This window comes from Pyrgilauda ruficollis, unplaced genomic scaffold, assembly GCF_017590135.1.
Source record: "Pyrgilauda ruficollis isolate IOZ18807 unplaced genomic scaffold, ASM1759013v1 scaffold3, whole genome shotgun sequence".
Classification (NCBI taxonomy): domain Eukaryota; kingdom Metazoa; phylum Chordata; class Aves; order Passeriformes; family Passeridae; genus Pyrgilauda; species Pyrgilauda ruficollis.
Window position 1 is genome coordinate 3,477,687 of NW_024524377.1, and position 26,352 is coordinate 3,504,038.

The 26,352-nt window shown below is 41.8% G+C and overlaps 1 protein-coding gene across 1 annotated transcript in view; it reads left to right on the top strand.

The window, feature by feature from the left end:
• Positions 1–12: 12 nt before the first annotated feature.
• NXPH2 (neurexophilin 2) overlaps positions 13–26,352 on the top strand; it is a 35,364-nt gene continuing 9,024 nt past the window's right edge. The window contains exon 1 of the mRNA XM_041473522.1: positions 13–297. Within this exon, the coding sequence (XP_041329456.1) occupies positions 244–297 (54 nt within the window). The 5' untranslated portion in view covers positions 13–243. The remainder of the gene's footprint in view (positions 298–26,352) is intronic.

Genomic DNA, 26,352 nt, shown 5'->3' on the forward strand with positions numbered 1-26,352 from the left:
CAGCGCCGCCGCCTCCCGCCCGCCTCAGCCCGCCTCCCGCCCGCCATGGCCGCCCGCGGAGCCGAGCGGCGCCGAGCCGAGCGCCGCGGCAGTGCCGGGGTCTGGCCGCTGCCTGGCAGCGCCCCGTGAGCGGGGACAGCGGGCGGCGTGTCCCTGCGCTCGGTCCTGCCCCCCGTCCTCCTCCCGGAGCGGCGATGAGCGAGACCCGCGCCGGGGGAGTCGCCGCCTAGACCGGCAGCCAGGATGGTGCCCCTGCAGCCCCTGCCCCTCGTCGTGGTCCAGGGCGTCCTCCAGCTCGTAAGTCTCCATCCCCGCGGCCCCCGGACTCTCACGGGGGGCTTGGCGGACACCGGTGCCTTCCTCCGGGGAGCGCGGCGGGCGCGGTCTCCTCTGGAGCCGGGTTCCCCTAACCTGCCTCCCACAGCTCCTAACATATTCTCGGTTTTCTTTTTCTTTTTCCATATTTTTCCTTAATTTTTTTTTAATTATTATTTGATTTTAATGAAGTGGCTTTGCTTCTGTTCGCCCCGTTTGGGAATGCGGGACGCCCGCGTGCCCGAGCCCAGCGCGGCCCCGGGGGCCGGGATGCGCCGGGAGCCGCCGCGGAGCTGGAGAATACCGCGGGCAGGGATGGGAGGGATGTGAGTGTTTGTGCTTGCCGAGCATCGCCGAGACTGCCCGCTCCCGGAAAGTTTTCTGCTGGCCTCAAGCGCCTCTTTTTCGCGTGCAAGACATAGCTGGGTGTGCAGGCAGAGTCGCCTGCGCTCGGGAAGCTCCCCCGTTAGTTTCGGCTTGCTGCAGCGCGCCCCAGGTGTTCCCTTAATTTTTCTCAGAAACTGTGGGACACGCCGGTGTTGCGGTGAATATTCCTCTGCGTGCGGTGGGGGAATGCGGGGACTGACGTGGCGGCAAGGTGAGATGCAGAGTGCGGAGTTCGGAGCGCTGAAGGGAGCGAGGCAGAGCGAGGTGCGCGGCTGGAGGCGAGCGAGGAGCTCAACTTCACCCAGCCCGCCCGGCGCCTCGATCGTGGGGCGCTGAGGGTACGGAACGAATGGACTGATGCTCGTGTTCATGAGGCGGTCATAAAGAGAGAGAAAAAAAAAAAAAAAAACGTGTTTGCGAAAGAGTTTGGCCATCTTCACTTTTATTTCGAAAATATTTTAACTGCGCTTGCTGTTTTGGAGGGAGTTTTGGTGTTGCTCTCACGAATACCTCTGCTGCAGAAGTTGCGCCTCTCTTCCCCGGCTGCCTTGGACGCGAAAGTTTGTCACGATGTAGTCAATAGGGAGTGTGTAATAAACCTTGAAGGGATTAAACACCCTCCTTAAGAGCTGGAGTCTAGTGTTACAGTGTGAGGTGATTGATTAGTTTTTGAGGAAGCTTATGTCAAATTCTAATCCGGTTTTGGATTGTGCTTGTCGTGTAATGTTTTTTGCTCCAGCACTTTATCATAGCAATGAAGTAGCGAGCTGCAGCCCTGCGATAAGGCGCACATTTCTTTCACACTCCCATCCTTTTGGACAATAAAAGGCTGTTTACATTCTTCACATTCTTGCAGCCCAGTTTCCAACTAAACAACGCGCAGGGGTGAGAGATGGGAAAGGAGAGCACCAAATGGATTACAAAGTTGCTGAGCAGAGGGGAACTAAATAAAAACTCCTTCCTCACACCTACAACCTCTCACTCACTTGCACCTTCCTTTTTTTTTTTTTCTTTTTTTTTTTTTTTTTTTTTTTAAGAGCTACCAAAGGGATCAATTGAAACTTGTTCCATCAGGGATGGGGTTTGTTGTGCAATGTTTTATAGGTGATGTTGGGAAGTTGCTTGCTGTGAGTGTGCAAGTGAACGCTGACTAAATGAAGCAAAGTTGCTGCCTTGAATCAAATAAAAATCTTAAATAGCTACTGCAGGTTCTCAGGTGGATGTGGCACTCAGCTCACCCAGGAGGATTCTGCATTCTTTAGATACAAACCAGCAAGGCTTTGGAATCAATTAGTTTTATACCTTATATAAGTTAGTTTAAATAATAAGGTAAAGCAAAATGAGAATGTGTGAGATTTTTGGGACATTTTAGGTGTACCTTTTAACACTAACCTACTACTAAAAAGTTGTGTAAATGCATTTTTTGGCATGCTCGTACCAGAACGTCTGGTTGAAGTTACAGCTTATTATAAATTAATAGATATTTTGTGTTGCTGGTAATGCATTGAATGCAAGTCTGTGCTATTCTTTGTTCTCTGGCCAGAATTTGGAGGGACTGGTGGCTTTCTGGGATCTGATTAGCAGGTTTAGAAGGGAGGCATTGTTATTACTGATTCTTGACATTCTCTTTCCTTTTTTTAACAAAAAGTCAGTGTGGATAACATGAATATTGCAGTAAAGGGTCAGCATTTCAGCCAAGAAAAAAAAAGTCCTGGGTTTCAGTGATGCAATACAGCAGAATTTGAGTAAGCCAGAAATGCTACCATCAAACCCTCCCTGCTGGGGCAGTCTTAATTTTTTATAAAATCAGAGGTGTTAGAATGGGAAGTACTTTGGCCCTGCCTTTCAGTGAAGGGAGAAGTTCTTTTTATTTTAATAGATTGAACTTCAAATGCTGTCTTTCCTTTCAGATATCAAAGTGTGCTGTCTACCTACCTACTTGTTAAAGATGCATAAATTAGGATGAAATCCATGTGAGACTTCACAAATCTGGGGAGATTATGGCAGAGTGTGTCACTGAATTTCTGAAAGCAGTGTTAGGTGATTCTTTGTATGCTGTATCTAACGTTGCTCAGTCAGAAGTTCATATTTTGTACTTTTAAGACAGCATAGATATATTTTTGTAGCATGTTTCTAGATTATTATTTTGATTAATAGATGGGGTAGCAGAATGCATGCAGCAATTGCACATATAAATTTCCTAAAATATTTTGCATATTTGGATATATTAAGCAGTAAGGAAGGCTGCTGTTGAGTCAGGTTAGGTGCTAACTTGTTCCTTTATAAACACATTAATTTTTAAAGCCAGGTTTACCTTCTGTTGACAATATGGAGCAAAACAACAATTTGCAATGCACAGTCAGTGCATGTCTGGGCTGTTATTGATAAGAAGATGAAAAATTGCTGTGTTGTGTTATCATTAATAGGTGTTCTTGCTTTACTATTAATTTTCAGTGAGCTTTTCCAATTGTCACATAATTGCTGAATGCCCTGTTAGTTATCTCTTTGGAAGTAATGGAGTTCTACATGTTGAGAATTAAAGTGTATGAAGCATTAGGATAATGCAGTTTATAGAATCCCTGTAGTGTTTTGTTAAGTTGGCTTTAAATACCTCTAAGGAGGGGGGGGCTTCTTCTACTTCCCTGCAAATATGAGTTGTCATTTTAAAGAATGCTTGTTGGAACAAAAAAAAAAAAAAAAAAAGCTGGCACTATCCCTTTGTCTAGGCAAGGTGTAGTTTCAGACACACACACAGTCGCAGGCAGGACCTGTGGTTCTGGGGGTAACCAGGCACTGTAACTATTGGTTTATTCTTGCATCTCTGTGGTCTGAAATTGAGAAAGGCTCACAGCAGCATTTTTCAGTGCTTATAGTCAAAGTTGCTTCAGTATTCTATCAATAAATTCTCTTGTAACATAAGCATTGGGCAGAGTTGTTACTGCATTAGAAATCTAGGAATCAATCATTTCACAAACCCTTAAAAGCAGTTGATTTTTTTCGCCAACATTGTTTATATAGATGAGAAATAATTAGGAATAAAAAAGACAAAGGTTGTTCATTTAATTTTTTCCTCCACCAAGTATAGCATTTGACAAGAGTGAAATTCAATGACAGATTGTTTGTCTTGGAATTTCAAAGGCTGAAAATAGCTATAACCAAAGCAGGTTTTGACAATGAAACAAAAATTTTACAGAGTTTTTTTTTCTTTTTTTTTTAGCAGAATGTAAGGTTCTTAGCAACTTGAGCTGAAAGAATATTTGCTCTAGCACAAGATACTGCTTCATAAGAAGAAATATATTAAAAGCTGAGCTAAAGCTGCCTTTCCATTTAAAATATGCATATCCTGTGAGGTGTAGAAACACAGAGATCTGTTCCTTCTGGCTACTTTAATTTTGTCTCCATAGCCTTGCAAATGTGGTCCAGGTAGCATGCCCTTGCAGTGAGAATCAGAAATAGGCACATGAAAGACTCTCAGCACCATTTCAGAAAGGTAAATGCTTCCCTCTGGTCATCTGGAAGTGCACAGATGAAATTCCATCCCTCCTTAATTTCAGGGAGAACTTTGTCATAAAATGTATTGGACCCAACCTTTCATTTGGCTTCCTTTGGTATTTTTTTTTTTTTTTTGATGCTGTAGGCATTATAAGTCTTGTGTAATAATGTAATGTAGGTAACTCAAGAATTGCAGGTGATTTGGAGCTGGAGACAGATCAACAAACGCTGGTTTCAGCAGATTGAGAATTTATTACCCTGAATAAGGAGTTGTGTCTTAAGGTGGATGGGGCCAGGTTTAGTTTGCATAGGAGGCTCACAACTCAACCTGTCCTTACCTCACATCTTTTGTCCTAGTTCCATGAAACTGGTTCCATGATCCTTTACAATTTATTTGTAGATTGACTGGGGCACAGAAAGATTACAGATCCTGTTTAAAATCTGTACAGAAAGACTTCTTTGACTGATGTCCAGTAGGCCACAAGAAACTCCAGGCTTCCCTAGGCAAAATCCATGTCTCAAACTTTCCATCTGTAACACGCAAGGAATTTTTCTGCCATTGTAAAGCACTTGGAGAGATGTCAGAGCTGTGCTGTAACAGGGAAGTGAAATGGAAAGATTGGTGAATCCCCAGTGCTAAAATAGGATCCTCTCATCCCACCTTTCTGGTTTTCCTCCTGAGAGAAGGGAACTCAGGAGTGGGGTTGAAAGGGAGCAGCAGAAACCACTCGCTGACCTGGACATGAAGAGCATCAGAGAGATGCAACTCTGCCCTAGGTACACCAAATTCCTCCTCTACTGTTGAAAATGTTACCCGTAACCAACACTTTACAAATAAAACTGTACAAGGAGAAGCAAGAGCTGCTTGGGAAATTGGCAGTGAGGTGCCAGCAAGTTGCTTGTGGTCCGTGGGCGAGGTGTTGACCTTTATTTGGTGCAGGTGTTGAGGAACATGTGGTAATTCTTGAGCACTTCTGGTAAAGAGCTGCAGTAAGCAAAGGTCAGTGCTACTCTGCGCTGAAAGGTTTTAAGACAAAAGCTGTGATTCCATAGGTGGGGATTGCCTCTTGCTCAGAAACAGAGTGAGCTGTTCCGGGTGTTAGGGAAGCCTGTAGCTTTGGATCTTTCACACCTACTTGTCAGTGTATCAAAGCCAGAGACAGCGATGAAAAAATGAACTGGTTTTTTTTTTTTTTTTTTGGGGTTTGTGCTACGTGTTTCCTTAGCATGACAGTCCATTTTCTCTGCTAATATGTTTTTTTTTTTTTTTTTTTTTCGGGTTTGTGCTACGTGCTTCCTTAGCATGACAGTCCATTTTCTCTGCTAATATGTTTTCGTGTCCTTTTTTTTTGCCCACTTTAACACACTGATTCACTATACCCATTACAAAACACAAACATCAGCTGTAAAATCTTTGCTAGATCACATCTAGAAGAATTGGAAAACAGGGAGGTGGAAGTTCCCATTCACGTGGCTGTTATAAATTCATCCTGAACCTGACTTCCCAACACATCCTATTCTGAGGCAGCTTTGGCCTTTCACTTTGAATCTTAAATATGTTTGTGTTTATTTCCCTAACCCCATTTGTCCTTCCCATTACGTTTCCATTCCCCACTGGATTTGTAGCTATAGTTCGTGTCGTGTGTTTAGGTACTTAAAGGATCAATCAGAGTGAAAATAACGGGTGACCTGCTGGCAGTTTTTGCTTCCAGCAGAGCATCACTACTGTGAAGTCCAGTCTGCAGGTCAGGACTTGGAAAACATTGCTAATTCCTTTCCTGTGGGAAATCTCCTTGTGGGCTGGGATTCTGTGTGGGCTCTAAGCTCAGTTCACTTAAAGAAATTTAGGAAGCAAATTAGGAGTGGGGAGGAAATGAAGGGCTGTGAAGTTGGGGTCAGCAGTTAAGACTGAGTAGTTCTGTCTTTGCAGCAGGGATTTCAGTGCTGGTGTGATGCTCTGCTCTCCCTGGAATGGCAGTGCTTACTGTAAATATAGAATTGGAACGACTGACTATAATTTAATGTAGATTTAAAGAGCTGTAAGAGCTGTAGTTCTTGAGATAGGTTTTCTCTTTGTTCCAAATGACTGGTAGTAATAGAAGCTATTATTAGCTGGGAAGTGAAAATGAAAGAATAGGGAGAAATAAAAAAATAAAGTGAAGAATCTAATGTCTCTAAAATCAGGCTTTATGTGCATTGGGGCCAATTATGGTTATTGTATCATTACAGTACAGATTTGAGGCTACTCCAAAAGCTCTCATTCTGCTTCTCCAGATCCAGCATGTTTGGTTTATATTTATGATCAGTTGTGAATTTCTTGACATTATAGTACTTGTTTTAGGGTATGACCAGGTATTTCTAATATCAATCACCAGTATAAACACTGCCTTAATTTCATCTTACTTTATCCATTATCTAGAAAAATAAAACACTGTGCGTAGAAATGCTCCTATATTTGTTCTGCTATTAAGTAGATTTAAGGAGTTTTAGTGGAGAAGAAGCTGGCTGTGCTTGAGGCTGACCTGGAGGAAAAAAAACCCTGGGACATTGCTGAGGGAATAAGGGGTGAATATGAGAGAGAGAAAGATGATGGATGTAAAACAGCCCTGTGGGCAGGTGGAGTGAGCCTGAGCAGTTACTGCAGGCAGCGAAGGACAGACAGACTGACAGTAACTAGGAATATTCCCACAGTAACAGAGTTCTACTTGTGCATCAAACCCAGGTGGGTGAAATATCAGACCTTGAAGTTTTTTGTCCTTTAGAGCTGCCTGTCTCTCTTTTCCTTGCAAGCACCTGCTCATTGATTCTGTTGCTGCTAACATGTTTGGAAAGTTGGAATTCCTGTTCACAGTAGGAATTTAAGGGTCTCACTGGCAGTGGTTTGTTCTCAATCCTTTGGCTGTAGCTGTTACTAGTGAGTGTGTTTCTTTGCCATTGGGAGCCTAAACCCAGGGAAGGTGTTCCCAAGTTGAATTTTCTCCTTACTCCAGGCAGTTGAGTGGTTCCTAGAAGAAAACTTCTGAAATTGTATGCACATAACAGTAATTTTATAGTGCACTGTAACTGGAGTTCATGGCACTTTATAGTCAAGGTGTGTTACGTATATGTCATCATTATTTTGAGAAATAAAAGAAATAAAACAGAGCCTAGAGGCAAATTTCTTATCTTCACCCCAGTAGACTAGAATATTTTGCATAACTGACTCTGTCCTTCCCTGTCCCATTTCCATACAAAGGCCAAGAGCTGCTGAATCTCATCTGAGCCGGCTGACAGCAAGGGCATTTTTGGAGTGATGTAATTTGGATCAAGGCAGGAGTGAAGCCCAGTCCTTCAGTTTCTCAAGCAAATGGAGTGCCAGGGAGAGGGCTAAAGCCTGTGCTGTTTTCCACTCATTAAACTAACAAAATGCTAATCAGCTTTGTGGAAAGATTCGCAGTAGATAATGTTACTGTGGCTCCACTGTCTTATCTGATGTGTTAGCCTGGTCCCCTTTAAATGAGGTGATTGAAACACCTCAGTGTTTTTTGAAACCTGTTCAATTTTGCCCATTGACTACTTTCAGTTCTGTCACCATTCGAGGCAAGGAAAACACCGATGCTGAACTCCTTGTGGGTCTGGGACAAATCCTGTGCTACAGCTGCTGTTGTGTGCCAGCCTCTGCTGCCACCCGCTGCTGAGCTGCTGTGTCGATTTCCAGGCATTGAATTAATCTTCCAGTGCTGGAAACATCCATTTTTGAGTTAATTCTGAGTCAAGCTGCACTGTCTTCTATTGCTGAATGACAAATCCATCAGTCTTCTTCGCCTTCCCCTGGCTTGGGTCTGCTCACTGCTGTGAAGAAGTTTCTGGCCCTCCAGGGAGCTTTTCTAAGCTGCATTCTGCTGGGAGCTGCTTGCTTGCTCCCTCTGTTTCTCTCTCCCTCAGTGCTCCATCTTCCTGAAGTTTTTTTCCAGGCAGAGGATGCTCAGTTCCTCTGGGAGAACCAGCAGCTTTCTTGCTTTCCTCTTCCTCTCTAGAGATGCCCTCCATCCAAAGTACAGCAGACCAAGAGCACGTAGAAAGCCTACCTTCCTTTTTACTACTCAGCTTCAACATTTTTTATTTAAATATTTAAAAATATTTTTAGAAACATTTTATTTTATTATTTTTGAAGGAAACAAATTGTTAGAGCTACCTTTCCAGAATCTATTAATGGTCATCTTCACCCTTCATTGATGGCTTATGTCCAAGCTGTCTGGTAGCAAATCAATCCAAAGGTGTATCAGCTTTGAGTACTAGATTGTAGAATGTGTTTCCAGAGTGTTTCTATTTCAAATTGTCCATTTTTTAGCTCATTTGTCACAATTCCAAGTCTGAGTGGATATCCACTTTTAAAGCACACAACTGGAAATATGATGTGAGGATTGGTTTTTAAGGAGCAAGTTTTATAGAACTGTAGATGTTGGAGATTCTGCCCTAAAAAGCATCTGTTTCTAAAAAGCATATTTTTCCTCTCTGTGTAGGGAGACCCTCTGCCTGTCAAGATCTTACTGTGGCAGTGAGCTGTGTTGTGTAAAACTTGGATCCAGACCAAGAGATGCAACAAACTGCATTTCTATCACATTACTGTCCTGGGGAACAGAAGGTTTTTAGTTTCTCTATGATTTCTCTCCTTCTCCCTGGAGCCCATAATCCCAGATTTTTAATTTTTTTTTTTTTTTACATCAGTTTTGGTGAAATCACAGTTAATGCCTTTCCTTAAAGTTCTTAGAAAGTGGGAAAGCCATTCTCATCCATCTCACTCTTCAAATCTTTTCTTATTTTTCTTCTGACCGGAATTCACTATCCAGTTTCTGGCACCAAGCTAAGCTAGCTTAAAATAATACCAATGTGTTGAGTGTCTGACAGGGGAATAAATGCACTATTGAGTTAGGACCTATTTGATTTAAATTAAATGAAATGCCTCTAAATGTAAGGATGAAGAAACGTGACATAACTCACACTCAGATCCATTTTATGGTGTTCACCCCATAATCCTTTTATTCAGATACATGTGACCTATATGTTATCAGCAATGGGCAGTCTAATGCTGCAGTAACCAGGGAATTTAAACTCCATATTTTATTCAACAAAACCTTTTTGTGGGTGTTGGATGGGATCTCTTACTCTGCTCACTTAGACTGAGGGTTCAGTGTTGCTGTTTTTAATACTTGATGTTGAACAATGGAGGAAAGAATGAATTTAAAATAGCAAAATTTGTACTTATTCTGGCTAAGGACACCATTCTGCAGAAATTTGCCTTTTGATGAGTTTGCAATATTCTTTCAATGAACAGCACAGTTATATTTTTGGTGAAATAATAAGATTACTATGGGGACAAATAAATATAATGGCTATTGTATCTCTCTTGTGTTTTGATGGATTGGATTGTCTTGTCCCTCCAGAGTAACTACTAGATTTATTTTTAATTTTTTCAATAACACTGGTAACTGTGAGGGAGATGGAACTTTGTTCTGTTGAGATATTGAAACTGTAGTCCTGAAAACACAACTCAGTAGTCATTGACTGACTTGTCCTACACAAGTGAAATCCTTCTGTGCTTTCAGGGAGTATTGACATAAACTCAGTCTGTGATCAGTTATTAATAAAGCCTGCTGAACATGTGCCCTGTGTCCCCATTCCTCTCTCATCCACTGCAATTATCTAACAGAAATTTAATTATCCTTGAGATCACCAGCTCTGATCCAACTGAAGTGCACAGAATGATTGAACAGTTCTTTCAGTGATGGGCAACAGCATCACAGGAAGCTTGGTTTTCTTAGGAAATGGGCTAAAATAGTATTTGAAACAGAAACCAGTTTGAAAGCCAAAGCACACCTGCACCACAATCAGAAGTTCACCAGGATTTCCTGGGCAGCCACATTTTGGTGTTTTGGACAGGTATGTAGAGGCTGCAAAAGAGCTTTTCATCTTGCCTTTAACGGAAACATGCTCTTGTATAATTTATTTGGTTCTGACCCCTCCTCAAAATACTCACCTGGAAAAGGACTAGTGATTAATTTTAGTGGGGCAAGAAAACCTACATAAATTCAGTTGGTTTGTTTGGGTTATTTTCCTTGTTTCTTCAATTTGAGAATAACGTCTTGACTAAATGTGGTCAGGAGTTTTCTACATACACTTCTGGAAAATTCAGTCATTAAAAGATAATGCAGAGGTTATCGATATCATGACTTTGAATTAAACACCTGCAGATTGTGTATGGTACCTGAGAATGAGATTCAGCCAGAAGGAAAGGTCCGGAACAGGGATTGCAGGGTTGTCTGCTTCCATTTGCACTAGCAGACTTTTTAAAGGTAGCTGGCTGGCTTAAGGTGGAACAGCTTTTAATGGCTGATGAACAAACAGGTGGTATCTCCATTCTCTCTGTACAATTAAGTCAGTGCTTATCCCCTGGTTAGGATGGCAGAAGGGAAAATGAGCTTCCATCTGTCAAGACATTATCAAATTTATCAGGGGAGACAGTGTTCTACAGCAGAGAGTGCTCAGTCCCTGCCCTCAACAGGACTGAAACCTGCTTGGATCTATCTTGAAGAGACACAATAGGTACAAATATGTTCATTTATTTTGGTGGAAGGTGGAATATGTACAAATTCAGTGAGAGCAGGAAAGTGACTTTTCCTGCATCTACCTTCCTGCAATCATTTATTTTGGTGGAAGGTGGAATATGTACAAATTCAGTGAGAGGAAAGTGACTTTTCCTGCACCTACCTGAGGATGCTCTTGCTCCTGCAAAGAGATGCTAGAAAGTAAAGCATGGTAGGAGCATCACTGCAAGCATTTTTTTCCTGTTTTTGCAACCTAAGTCAAAAGTGTGTGAAAACTACATCCTGGATTGGATCCTTCAACAGAAATCAAGGAAGGAATGCCTGGGTTGTGTCCTGGGAGAGCCCATCCAGGGATTAGCAGCTTGGGTGCTTGGTGAGATGTGCTCTTAAAGAAACTAAGGGGAATTTGCAGCCTTAAACTGTAAGGACCACTTGGGTCATGTGTCTTACTGTGTGATTTTAGAGATTACAGATTTAGGCACCAGTTATGAAACTGGGGATGAACTTCATTTGCTGTCTGTCAAACTCTCCCTGCTTTTGTTGTTCTCCTTATCAGATGGATACCTGGAAAACTAGCCAATACCTTCCTGTGATGTAGGATTGCTGATGCTGAGCACTTCCTAGTATTCTTCCTTAGTGGTTTTTTAAAAGGTCCCATGATAATCCCTAGGAAATATCACAGCTGATGGTATCATATTGTTTAGTTTTTCCTAATACTATGCACAAAGTTTTCTTAATTCCTTCCCTTTATGCTTAGCTATCTTCTTTTCTATCACTCTTGAGACACTTTTGTTCAGACTGCATTATTTGCCTGTTCCTGGGCACCTTTTCCTCAAAGATCTGCAACATTAGCACTGTGAGTCACAGCAAGTTTTACCTCTTTATTGATCTTCTGATTCTGGGTGTTTGGAGTAATTTACTTTTTTTTTTTTTTTTTTTTTTTTTTTTTTTTTTTTTTTTTTTTTTTTTTTTTTTTTTTTTTAATGGGCATGTGATGTAGACAGGTTGGGTTTTTCCTGGATATCTGCAGCCAGCCCATGAGGATGGGACACCGTGTGTGCTCTGTGGATATTCTGCAGATGTGAACTACGTGACTGTGTTAGCACCACACATCAGCTCGTAGGCACAGCCACAAAAAGGAGGATGGATACAGCTGGGAGGGTTTGGTCAGCTCAGAGCTCAGGGAGAACATTCTTGTAGCTACCAGAAACATTACCAGTCTCTCCAAGGAAGTTTTTCCATTGCAAGCTCTTCAGGGGTGTCAATGCTCTGGGTAAAATTGATAGTGTCTGAAAAGAAAAATACCAGCAGGAAATACCGATAAACAGATTGTACACCTAAGTGTTCCCTAGCACTTGTAACCCTAGCACAGAGGAGTCTTGGAGAATATGCAATTTCTCAGTCCTTAATTTCCTATTAAAGAAATACCCCATGCATTCCCAAGGGACACATTTCTTTGCAAGCAGTGACAACCCTTGTAGCTGGCAGTGTGTAAGAAAAGCTTCTGTTGAAAGATGCTGTTAAAGAATCACATGTTCTGTTGATAGCAACCTGATATTGCTTCAAATTTCCTATTACTGAAAGAAATACATTTAGAGTAGTCTGTAAAATAGTCCTTTTGCCTGGAACCACCACCTTTTCTCATACAAGTCATCATCTTTAATAGATAAGCTTTCCATTAAGAGCTAGAGAAGGTGCTAGTTTTTCTTTCAGCAGTTAGAAATAAGAACAATAAATGTGTGGGAGAAATGCATCAATTTGGTTAGGAACATCAAAGTGTGTTCCTATCTGAAATATAGACAAATCAGTTCAGAGAAGGCTCCAAGTGTAGAATTATTGACCCTGGAGGATAAGATACAGAATAACCTTCCTAGGCTGTACTTTGTCAATTTTAAGTAGTGTTGCAAGGTGAATAGTTTAACAGTCTCATCCCCCCTCAGCAAAATATTAATAGTAGATTGCATCACAGCTTTTCCCAAAAGTTTTTTCCCTTTATAAATTACACTGCTGTAAAAGTATATTAGTGTTCTATATATCTATTAATCTCCTGTAAGATAAAATGAATAAATCCAAGTGATTGATGTAACTCATAAAACCCCATAATTGTCTCTTTCTTTCTGCACTGGTTGCTAATTTCATGATGTGGTCTCAATTCTGGGGCCAAGTGGTTGAGCCCTCTCTGTGGTGTGTGAGACTCCTGAAAGCAGTGGGGTCTGCAGGTGCTCCATCCAAGTGAAGGGTGAAAGATTAAACCAGGAGATCACAGGGTTAAAAACACTTCTTTAATCTCCTTAAATATAAATACAAATCGTATAAATTAACAGTTGAGATTAAATTCTTCTTTCACGTGGTGCTAAGTGTAAGTCTGCTGTGTGATACTTTGAAACCCACCAGACAAAAAAAAAAAAAAAAAAAAAAAAAAATCTGTTTTATTCAAAATGCTTTTGAGCCATCTATTTAAGAAACAGAAATAATAATAAGAAATAATGTCTTCCTGACAACTCAAATAGGAAACAGTCCTGACCATATTGCCAAGCGAGGAAGAACAGCTCATCCTGTGACATACTCAGTATGTATATGTAAGACAACATCCTGAGAAGTTAGCAGGTGAATTCTGTCCTTCAAGGTTTACAACACAAATATGGCTTGTTTCAAGAAATGTGTACATTAGAAACAAGTGGGGAAAAATTGCTGAATTCAGTTAAATGCTGCCAATCAAAGCCTAGAACTTATATAATCACCTTTGGTCCATCAACAACTGTCAACAGTATATTTTGAAAATAACTTTTTAATGAAATCTGAAGCAAACAAAATTGTTTAAATCATCTTTGGGAAGATTAGTTTCCAGGGGGAGTTATTCTGTTATACTGTGATTTCCAGTAACTACGTCAAATCTCTTCAGTAGTGATAGCGATTATGGGCAGAGTGATTCCAAGTCCATCTGTGAATTCAGGCTGCAGTCTTACAGGAGAACAAGACCCCCCTTGCTCCTGATGTCTGCTCAGAGTGTGCCTCATTAACCACTGCCTTCTGAGCCTCCAGCTGCTTTTCACTCAGTTGTCCCCTCACCAAGGCAGCACCATCCCACCTCGGAGGCAGAAGTGCTTGGGAGGCTGTGTCAAAAACCTCCACAAAGTAGGTGACATTCCTCTGCTCTCTCCTCAGCTGCACATCTAGTTTTTTTGATAAATATTTGGCAACCAGTTTAGTCAATCATGGTAAATTTAGTAAATCCATGGTAAATTTACTCTGCCTACTCCCAGCCATCATCTTGCCCTTCCTTAGCACGTCAGACTTCAGAAAGAATGTGCTCCATGATTTCCCAGGGGACTGAAGTGAGTCTGAGCAGCTGGTCATCTCCCAGACAGTTTTTAGCCTTTTTGAAAACAGTTGCTGTATTTGGGGTCTTTCCTGTTTGTCAGGGCCCTCTCCCAGTCTTCAAAACCTTTCAAATCTAATAGTGAAAAGCCTCACAATAACATCAGCTGGCTCTTTCAGCACAGTTGAATGACACCCACCCTCTGGGCCATGTTTGGGTTCAGATTGCTCAGAGGACCCCAATTCCCTGCTCTCTCTGACTGGTAGTAGGGATTGTGTAGGGAATAGAATAAAACTTCAGAGGACTTGAATTAATTGTGCAAAAGCCAAATGGATTCCTTGGAGTTCAATATGATATCACTGTGACAGGCACCGTTGGTTTTGTCTAGTGATGGATGCTAAATGATCATCAAGCCAAAATTTAAATAATCAACTGCAAAGAAATAGTTTTCATTCACAATTTTGTCTCTAATTTAGCTAGAAGGACACGGATGGTTCACTTCAGGTCTCTTCAGGAGATCTAAGCTTTATTAAGGAGAAGATCTTGAGTTTGGTCTTCCAATATCAACAAAGAATTGTCCTACAGAGGCAGAAAGAAATGTTCCTTGTGGACAAGGATGACAGGGTGGGGCAGAAATGGACACCTGCTTGGTGACTCTGGAGCAGTCCTGTAAGCGCTGCTGCATTCCCCACCTTTCTCTGCAGTTTGAATGTGGAATGCTCTTCTACGCTAGCATTGTATAAGATTCAACAAACATTTGGAGAACAGCATTAGTGTGGGTTAGCCCCATTTTTTTTTCTGATTTAAAACTCAAGAATGGTTTTCTTAAAATGCTGATTATTAAATTATTTTTGTGTTACATTTTAGCAATGCCTACAGATACAGAAATAATACACGCTTAAGGCAGGCATGGGAAGAAGATGTGTAATTCTTTGTAAGTCTCATCCTTCTGAATTCAGTCAGAGTTTTGTGGAGAGCAAGCACAGAGATAAAACTCCAGCCTGGTCTTTGACTCAGACTAACAACTAACTGCAAAAATGATTCACATTTTTAATGTTAGTTTGGGTCCTACACATTGAGGGCTTGTAGAAAAATAATTGAGAAATTCTAGATAGGAAATTTAACCTCAAAGCAGTAATAACACCTGAAAAATTTGTCAAATGGATATTTTTCAGCTATGGAAAGAAATTATCATTAACCACAGTTGAGCACTTGCAGTTTTCTGCCATACAGGAACTTCATTCTCCCCTCAGTCTGTGAGCTGATGTAGTGACAAGCTGCAGAGAGATGACAGATTTCGCTAAGGATTTGGAGTCTGAACACCTGTGCAGTGTCATGCATTTAAAAATAGAATGTGACAGCAAAACACATCAACCTTCTAATGTCCAAATGGAAACCACAGGGTTTTTTTCCTCAGCTTTTATCCAGAGAAATCACTTTCAATCATCACTGGCCAAGTGAAAATACAAAGCAAGGCTGTTTAGTTGTGGCCCAAAATAAACAGGAACAAGTCAGAATGGTAAGCACAGGTGCACAGAAAATATTCAGTAGTACCCATTTCTTTCTCCTCAGTGCTGTTTTGCATCTCTGAGGGTGCAGGTTACTAATGGTCCAGAGTGATTTCTTCAGGAAACCCTGGGAAGTGGGTTAGGAGAGAGCTGCCAACCAAAGCTGCTCTGCATACCTTGGCTTCTGCGAGAGTCACTCAACCCTCCAACGAATGCATCAGAAAAAACAACCAACACAGGTTTTTTTCTTCCTATAATCTTCTCTCTGGGAGAAAAAGAAGCATTAACCAAGGGCAAAAGATAAAAAGAGGCTTGCTTGATTGCAGGGTTAGATGTGTGCGTTCTGCTCTCCTCTGGAGGAGCGTGCGTCACTGGCAGTGTTGGAAGGGAGCTGCCCATCTCCCTTAACAGTATCCTTGAAATGTTAATCAAATCAAAAGCACATAATCTTTTCTCTTTTTTTTACAGAGGGAACGAGGTTTCCCAGTCTTCCAGAGCCTCTGAGCCCTCTACCAGGCTGCTCTGCTCTGCTATAAGGTTGAACATAATTACTGGACAGCACCATGGGCTGCCCAGGAGCCCAGTCTATCCCATTTTTCCCATTACGTGATGCTAACCTTTCATCAGGTGCTCTTTCTTCAGCAAAACCTTTGTTTTCAGAAATCAGATGGTTTTTCTTCATATTGAGTACAATAATTTTGAGAAATGGTTTTGGCCTCTTTTCTATTGCAATCCTATTAGCTGTGTTCAGGACACTTATTCAGTGTTTTGGGACAAGATTTTTATGTGACTGTATGACAGGGAATTAAAGAGGGTCCATATTTAGCTCTTCTGTGCTCTCATTTATGGATGAGAAAGACAGAAACCTACTTTAAACTCAGACAAGAATTAGCATTTTGGATGACAAAAGCTATCACACATGAATGGGTTGCTTCTTGAAATCAACAAAATAAATTAGACTCCCTGTTTAGGAGCATCTGGCACCCTTAGAACCTAGTTCATATAATGATGTCTCTGTTTGTTAAAAAGAATTATGTAACAATGTGGTTGATTTATTTCAAGATGATTGGCTTAGCAACTTAATTGGGCTATGCAGTATACCAGAGCACATAAAAAAAATAATTTAATTAGCTCATTTGTTTGTGGATGACTGTGAGCACTGCGCATCAGGCTCGGCTCCTTTAGAGGTGAGCAGCCGTTTGATCCTGTGAGGAACCAACCCTTGCCAGCTTCCACGGAAACCATGCTCACAGCCAGGGAACAACAGCACCACGCTGGTGTTCAGGTGTTGTGAAAACCCACAGAAACCTTCCTTGGAACCCAAGGAGTGCTCCGTGACTCCTGGCAGGCTCAGGAACCTTCCTGGAGAAACAGCAAGGCAAAAATGTACCTTGAAGTATAAAACTCATTTTCTCCCTCTGTGGCCTCTCTTTTCTCTTGAGCTGATATTCCACCTTCCAGCTCCCAAATGGTATTAGCATCCCAGAAAATTGGCATGCTGGATCCAGGTTTTAGATTCATCCTGGTGCAAAGTTTTATGTCCTCTGTTTCCAGGATGGCTACTCATACATGAAAAACAGGCATTTGCAACACCATTTGACTCCTTCATGAGGTCACCACCTCCCACCTGAGACAGAAAAGTACTATTATTATTATTGTTATCATTATGGTTATTTTTGTTATAAGAATAAAAATAAACCTCCTAGTAACATAAGAGTAACATTTATTGTAATGTGTTCAAATTACTTAATATCCAAGTAGTATTTTCAGAATAGCACTTGACAGTGGTTCAAATAACTTTCAAGATCTCTCCATTTTATTTTAGTTCCAGATGCAGCCAAGAGATTGATGACTTGTGGGAAAATTCCACTTAAGTGTTTATTAAGTTGTTTATATATTCTAATTTTACACCAATTTAAATAAAATTAGAGGTGTGGATGTTGATTTCTTTAGTGTTGTTACGTTAAAATACTCTGTGTCCCAGATGATTTCCTTTTTCCATTTCTATAATTGAACAGCAAACTCCCCACTTCTCTCACACCCCACAAAGCACACAAAAAAACAATGAAAAAACCTAAATTAAAATCAGAATAAGGATTTGACTTAAAACATAAAAGAAGAAATAGGGCTGAAATTCCTTTACTTATTGCACCCTGTAGTTCCTAGATACAGCTGCACATCTGGTGTGTGAGATAATGCACTGTTTAGAGACCATGGTAGAACACAGAAAATTGGAAATGAGTTTCAAATCTTAACACTAAATTTCTTCACTACTGGGAGCAAGTAAGGCCCTGCTTTTCACTCTTTTGCAGGTTGTGTGATTTGATTCCCTCTGGTTTTTTGCTCTGTAAATAATATATGCGTGAAGGAAATCAAGAAAGGAATCATTCTGTAAGAAGTATTTTGTGCAGAACAGCTGAGAAGATTTTTTATCAATTCTCAGACTATATACCAAAGTTTAGTTGTGATATTAGCCACAGGATAAAAAAAAATAAGAAATGCTTAGTTGAGGACATGGGTGGAGCAGTAAAAACAGCATGTATCTTGTTTATTCACTTACCACATAAAATAAATCATTAAAGCCAAAGGCAAAGGGGCTTTGCCATTCTCCACAGCTGAGGATATTCTCTCAGGATTGGCTGGTGCTACAATCACTTTTGCCACAATCACACCTCTCAGTTATTTGCATGTTCCTAGCCTGTAGCTATCAGACAGAAGTTAAACCTGCAGCCAAGGGCTTCCCTGTTACCTCCTAATGAAACTCGTGGCTGTCTGCATGGCTCTGACTTCTGGTAAGGAATATTTTCCTTGTACAGTCATGCAAAATGCAAGACTAGTTTACAGAAATATGACCCAGGTGTACTGCACTAACTTTGGACTTACTGTATGGGAAATCAAGTGCGTCTCTAAATGTAGAACATCAGACCTGATCTGACCTTTTAGTACTTCAACACACTGGTGGGAGCATCACAGCCTGCCTGCGAGGCAGGGAAGCAGCATCCCAAACTAGAGGGGGGAGCAAACTGGGGACATTGTGACCCTTCCTCTTCCTCTATCCTGTTTATCCCATGTAGTGGCTGTGGAGATGGAGAAAAGCAGCCAAGTGAAGCATGTTGTTGGCCCTCCAGACAAGACATATCCTCCCAAGTACTGAGCAGCAAGGAACTGCACATCAGAAGTGTTTGGACATTTTGATCCATATTCAGCTGTCAGGATTTTTGCAGAATTTTGAGCAAAGTTGAACCAGAGCTTATCTTATAAGACATAAAACTAATCTGCACTAATGAGGTGTTGCACTTTGCTGGCTGGACAGAGATCTGCTGAGATCCTTCTTTGCTGGAGCATGATATGGAAATACTAATTCTGTTCAGTGAAGGAACACAGTCAAGCTCCTTGTTCCCTGAAGGTGGGTGATAACAATCCTTGTTTCTCACTGAGTGCAGCCATCCTGCTCTCCTCCATGCATGGCTTCTGGACAGGAGAAGCTGCTATGCCTCAAACTGCAGCTGGAAGATTCCCAGCCTCAAACCCAGCTAAGAAGAACAGGGAAACCAGATTTATTTACCATTTTTTGAGCCAAAATTTGTAGCAGACTACCTTGCATATACTCTGGTGAATTTGATGGTGGTGACTGGTCCAGATTAGGTTTGTACCAGTGGGTGATCCAGGCACACAGGGAAGTGGCACAGGGCTGTGCTCCATTTATCCTTATCCCTGCAGCATCACAGGCAGGTAGGACAGGCAGACAAGCCCTTCCTGAAATGGTTCACCACAAGAACTGGCACTCCTGTGGGTATCAGAAGCTGCAATGTAATTTGATGTAACAAGTTTATTGGCCTGATCATGGAGACTCAGAGACTTATAAAATCACATTGTTATTACTGATTCAGTCACACACATACATATTTATAGCTTTGTAATTGATCACATAGGGCAACACATTAAATTTTAATACAGGGAATTACTTCCTGTCCCTGTAGAACCACCTTTTGTATCCACAGGAGACAGTTTAAAACATTTACAGCGGAGCTGCTTTTATGTCTGTCATACACTTATTACCAGCTTTGGTCTAGGCAGTTACATTTAGATTTGTTTCCTTCTTTGATCTCCACAATCTGTGGGAAAACACGCATTAGGAACAAGAAGGACTGCGTGACTTTTGAAGCCTGGCATCACTTACACATCACCAGTTCTTGTAGCTTCTCTTTATCAGCTCACATCTCACATCTCTTGTTCTAAAAACCTGCTCTTCCTAACCCCTGAATGTTTGGGGTTTGAAATTACTCTGGGCTCTTGTTAACACTCATCCCCAAACCTATTCATGACCAGTGCTTAGGTTTCTTATACAGACTCAGAATCTGACAATTTAATGGAAAACACCTCACTTGGTCCTGTTCAGTCAGTGTGTGAATTAAGCAGTGACTATAAGTCTTATTAGCAATTTTGGGTGCTTCTGAACTGGTTTATTCAACTTCTTAAATAGTAGTGAGAGCTGACTACTGCAAATTGGTAATTTTCAAAGTCTTAAATTAGCAAAGTCTGTTTTGGAAGCAGATATATGATTTGACAGGGAGGTCAAGACTACCTGTAAAAGAAATCTTGAAAAAAAGAATAACCCCCAAAGAAATCTGAAAGCCGAGTTTTGTTGCCCTGCATGATCAAGTTCTGGAAAAGTCAAAGGGGTTGTTAGGGGATATGAGTATCCATGGAACCTTGCTGGCTGAAGGTGTCCCTGCCCATGGCTAGGGGTTGGAACAAGATGATCTTTAAGATCCCTTCCAATCCAAACCGTTCTGTGATTCTATGATTATCTGAACTTTGAGGAGGGGAAAAAAAATCTGTCTAAGTGAAGACAGGCAGGCCAACAAAGCTGAGATTTCTCACCGAGGGCTTATCTAAACTGACCTCAGGTTCAGGCCTTTTGGGGGTTTTGCAGGTTTGGGATCCTGCTGGCTGGATCCACTAATCCACTGATATTTGCATTCCAGTTTGCATTATTTGTGCTAATACAGGAAAGATTTTTTTCAGGTCATGCTTTTATATAGCCTTTTCTGTAAAACACCACTAGTGGACATCTGAAGAGAACACTTCCCCCTGCCCTGTTGGTAGGATTGTGCATTTTCTGGTGTATAAGTTTCAGACATGTGTGCCTTAAAAGCCACGTGCTAGAGCACCATTCCCCTCATCCCCAGCTCCCCTGGATGATTTATCTGCTGTCAGGGCTTGTTTCACCAACTGCAAGCACCCTGCTAGTACGGTTCTTTTACACAACCTGGAAATGTTATTCTTTATATGCCAATTGGAATACATCAAATGCATAGTGAAATGAGACCAAATTAACACTTGGGGTTATGTGCACTGTAATTCACAGTAAAAGAAAGATTGGAAGATGTAAAGATGTGGTGAATGTGCTCCCTTCTTGTTTGATACAGATGTGGAGCAAATAGGTTTGAAATTATATTTTTGCATGCAAATGACAGCAATTTGTATTAACTCCTATTGTGCTAGAATGTAACATTTTCATCTGATCTAAGCCTTTTTGTCTTCAGATCCTCTTTCTGTTCTCACAGTGCATTTACAACGAGCTTAGATATTAATTATCTTGCTAACTTCCTGCAAGGGGACAAACCAGGCACATGTTGTGACATTCTTCCATGCAATCTAGGTGTCAAACTCATCTCCCTTTGATAAACACAAGTCATGGATTTATTATATCAGGGCAGATGACTGACCAACTTCTAATTAAGCCCTGTTAAAACTTACATGGTGACTGGATTTCAAATTTGAACCTTATCATTCTCAAAGCATCCTAAACTTGTCATTTTGTTTTTTCCGAAAAGGAATTCTGATTTTCTTGTTCTTGGGGACATAAAAAATGCCTGAATAAATTAAAAGAGATTAAAATTGGGTTTCAATAGGACCTCACAGTATGAAGCCACTGTTAGTACACCATTATGAAGAACACAATGACTGCAGGCGTGGCTAGCTCATGCCAGGCAAAAGCTAATATTGTTTCACCTTAAAACTTAATAATCAGGCAGCCTCAGTCAATGATTTTCTCTTCTTTAAGAGAGTAATTCATTTAGGAAAGCAGCATGCATGCGTGTGTGTAGGCAGCAGTGAAATACCTCCAAGTGCCCCAGTGTGCTACCTAAGCTAAGTGCTTTGAAAAGGGAAAAGAATTTTAATTTAATTTAGAAAACTTCTGTGGCCTTCCATGCATTGAGCAGGGAGGACACAAGCTGTGAGCAGGCATGAGGACAGGCAGTTCCAGCACAGCCCCAGCTTCCACACTGGCTGCATGGTGGGGAGGAGGACCAGCCTCAGCCTGGCCTTCATCCCAAACCTGTGCTGTCATCTGGAGCTCATGGGGAAAGGCAGTGACAAGGGCTTGCCCAGCCAGGGACAGGTTTTGGTGCATTTCTGGGGTGGTGCTCACTGCCAGGCTTTTCCTGGGCCTCCACCTTACTGAAAAGATGTCAGTGGAGGAGCTTCTCCCCAATGTGTGGCCCTCTCTTCCCTGGGCTGCATTTCCAAAGCAGCCTCTGCCCGTGGTTTGCCCTGCTGTGCTCCCTGATCTCACTGCCTGAGCAGCAGTGGGTGCCCCTGAGCCTCTGTGCCAGTGCCAATCCAGCCTGCTCCTGCACTTCGCACATGCTACTGTCACAAAGCTTTGAAGCAGAAATATTTTTCTTAGGGAGATGCCACAAATGCACCGAGCAGCTCCCAGAGCTTGGTCTGACTGTGCTGCTCAGGGTGCATTAATGACAGCACACGTGGGCAGCAGGGTTTCCAAGAAGAAACACCATCCCTGAAGAAAACAACAAAAGTGTTCTCTGGAAAAGAGCTTTTAACCTGACAGTATTATTAGTCAATCTCCCCTGTCCCTGCCCAGCTGATGGACTCTTGGATACAGCCACACACTTCCTTCAAACAGCAGGAGGATTCAGGAGGAATTCAAGAGCCACTGCATAACCCCACTTAACTGGTTCTGTAGTAGGAGCCTGCCAGGAACTTGGGGTGACCACAGCTTTCCTGAGGTGTCAGTGCTGAAAGCACTTAGGGCAGCTCTTTTCCACTGGGAGCTTTCCATGCTGAGCTCTGTGGTGACCCTGTCTGAGCCAAGAGTGGTGCCAGCAAAACACCTTTTAATGCTTTAAACAGAGCACTTCCTTCCTCACCCAGCTGAGGGTTAGGAAGGAAGTGCACACTCTGACAAGATGCACTAAACTGTGAAAGCTGGGGCAAAGTCCAGAAGGTTGGGATTTGTTTCTCCTCACTCTCCCCTGGCTACAGTTGTCTCCCACTAAACACACTGGAGTTTTTAAGCACACACGCTGTTCTCCAGGAATGGGATCTTTATCTCCATCACATCACCGGCAGGTTGTTAGAAAATGCAGCCTGCAGTGAAGCAACACAAAAATCTTATGCTTGATTTAAATAATGGTGTTCATTGCCTATTAAAGTATAACTTCTTGCTTTAAAAAAAGATTAATTAAAATGTACAAGAATGCGATTCAGTTACATTTAATGCTTCAGCCCAGTGCTCACTTTCATCACTCATTCCCAGAAGTAGTATTCAGGGAAGCACGGCATTCTCAGTTCTGCCATTAAAAGCACAAATGACTATCAAACCTGTTCTTTTCAAAAGCCTGGCTCAAGTATCACCATTGTTAGATTTTTCATAACATATTACTTTGGTCATTACTGTTTTGCAAGATAATTGTATCAGTGATCTAACTTTTGACAGGATCCAAAGTGGCTGAAAATAGTTCACTGCAGCACCTTTGTCTTTTAAAGGCCATTTGGGGCTTGTTATTTTAATCCTTGTGCAGCCTGATTTATCACTTCAAACATCTGTCAGCTGTGCTTTGTCTTGAAATTGATAGTGATAGTGTTACTGATTTTTCAAGAGCAGCTGGTAGAGGTTCATTAGTTAAGCTCTCAAAGGGAGTAGATAACTGTAATATTTTTCTTTGTTAATCATCTCTTACGAGTTGTAATAATACAGAGCTTGAAATCTGCTAGAAATGCACAGCTTCTCTTTGTTTCTAACTCGTCAGAAGCACCCTTTCATTCTTTTAATCTGGTTCGATTATTAAAACTCTCCTCTTCATAATGCAGTAAAAAATTGAATAATTGCACGTGAGTGGGAAGTGAGAAAAACCAGCCTTTGCTGTGTCGCATTTCGCACTGAGAGAGGTCATCGGGGTCTCAGAGTTAACATCCAAACACAAAACAACTCCAGAGAGGAGATTAAGGGCTCTTCCATAATTGATTTTTAATTTAAACTTTACAAGGCATAAAAAACCCTCATGACAACTTCAGTAAAGTCAGGTTCATTTCTAACAGATACAGCAGTTTTCCGTTCACGCACTTTCCGTGCCGCACAAAACAGCCTTCATGGTGAACTACGGCTCTTGAAGCATTTTCCCCACCGAAATCTTTGCCAGCCAGGCTCCAGCTGAGCACCACGGTGGCTCCTGCCCAGAGCTTCCAGGGACTGGAGCATCTGGGAAGTCTCCTGCAGCTGAGAGCGTATCAGCGCTAGCGCCGCTTCCACGGGCAGCGCTCGCGCACAGATAATTACCGCTTGGAATTAGTATTTTAATGAACTGAATCCAGCAAACGTGGAGCGAAATCTCCCAGGCATTAAGGAAATAAGCAGGAGGGGAAATTATTAACTGTGAAGTTCAGCAGAGGGCTGGTCAGCAGGTGCTGGCTGGGCAGAGGGGCTGAGTGTCGCTGCTTCCCTCTGCTGCGATGGGTTTTGGTCCTGCAAGCTGCCCTGGGTTTTAGGGACAGGGTTTAGTGGGACTTGGCAGTGCCGGATCAATGGTTGGACTCGATGTTTTTTACAGTCCTTTCCAACCTCAATGACTCCATGAGCTGCACCTGCAAGCAGCACAACTTCAGTGTAGATTGAAAACACCTGGCATCTCACAGGATTTCCAGGTGGATAGGATTGTCTTATAAATGGCCCTAAAAATAACTAAATGCCAGATCTCCACCCTAAAAGCACATCTCAGTCTCATAAGACAGTGCATGTGTCTATAGTAGCAGTGAAGCTCAGTGTAAAATGTGTTGTGAGAATTCAGCCTGAACATCAAGAAAATGCATAGACTGACTGAAAAAGCCACTTGAGAATCAGTGGGGGTTATTTGGTGCTAATATAATAATAATCTAAGTTTTCTGTATCTACTGTATCTCAATTTGCTATTTTTATACAAGACTTTTTCAGACCCTTCACAGAAAGGTTTAAATTTCTTTTATTTCCCCACCCTTCCAGAATACCTCATATATAGTGAAGAATTAAAACTACTTAGTGATATCTAAGAAAAAATTTTAAAAGTTTTTTTCCCAACACACATACAAATAAAAGACCTAATTTTTATCTCAAATATCTCTAATTTAGATTTAAGGTGGGGGGAGGGGACCCCAAAGAGTCAAAGTTTCCAAGAGAATTGGTGCACTTTTTTTTGGCAAGAAACATTTCTCAGAACAAATTTTCTGTTCTCTCAGCAAAAAGGTAGATCAATTCAATGCATGGATATAATTTAAAAGCAATCTATGCTCTAAGCAATTTATCCGATTGCGGCTGGAGGGAGCACTTCAGATAACCTAAAACTACTTGTCAGGGTTGTGAAAGAGGCACATTTTTGAAATAGGAAATCTTTGCAGGCTTTATTTTTAATTTTCACTCTTTTCTTCTGCTGCTTCTTCCTCCCAGTTTTGTTTCTTTACTGAAGGGCTGTTTTAGTAAAATAGTACTTTGCTTGCTTGCACAAATGAGAGAATTTTAAAGTGGTTTTTTTTTCCCCTGTAAAAAATATGGTATGGGTTTGAAGTGTCAATTTTGTTTAAAAAATATGCAATGCAATTGCATCTGGGATTAGAAATTTCTCCCAAGATAACCCTTTTAGATTCATACTTTTGTCTGTGGGTTATTGGGTTGTTATCATCTCATATTCTCATTAAAGATTTCTACCTGTACCTTTGCTGGCCTTTAGGTGGCTGCAGGTGTAGACAGAGATCTACATCTAGATCAGAGATGTAGATCTTTCTCCCTCACATGGTTTGAGGAGGAATGGCAAAGCCCCTTTCAGAGGTGCTGTCTGGCTGAGCCCAGGCGTGGCCGGGTGACAAAGAGGGCTGGGGGCACCTGGGCTGTGTCAGGAATGGCGTGGCCAGCAGGACCCCGTTCTGGGCACTGCTGAGGCCACACCTCGAGTGCTGTGTCCAGCTGTGGCCCCTCAATTCAGGAAGGACAGTGAGGGGCTGAAGCCTGCCCAGAGGAAGATCTGGAGCACCAGGAGTGGCTGAGGGAGCTCAGGGGGCTCAGCCTGGAGAAAAGGAGGCTCTGGGGGTCAGGCTCTGCTCCCAGGGAACCAGCAACAGGATGAGAGGTCATGGTCTTAGCCGTGCCAGGGGGGTTTAGGTTGGACATTAAGAGGGATTTCTTCACATAAATGGTGATTAGACACTGAAGTGAGCTGTCCAGGGAGGTGGTGGAGTTGCCATCCTTGGAAGTGTTTAAGGAAACCTGGATGTGGCATCAGTGCCGTGGTCTGACTGAAATGGTGCTGTTCGGTCACAGGTTGTATCTGGTGATCTCAGAGGGTTTTTCCAGCCTCAGTGATTCAGTGATTCTGTTTCCAAGCAGAAAATCTAATGGGCTGCAAGGTTCAATCGTGAAGGCTTTCTTTTCTGCTGAAGCATCTTCTCATTGTATTTTTAACTAAAATTG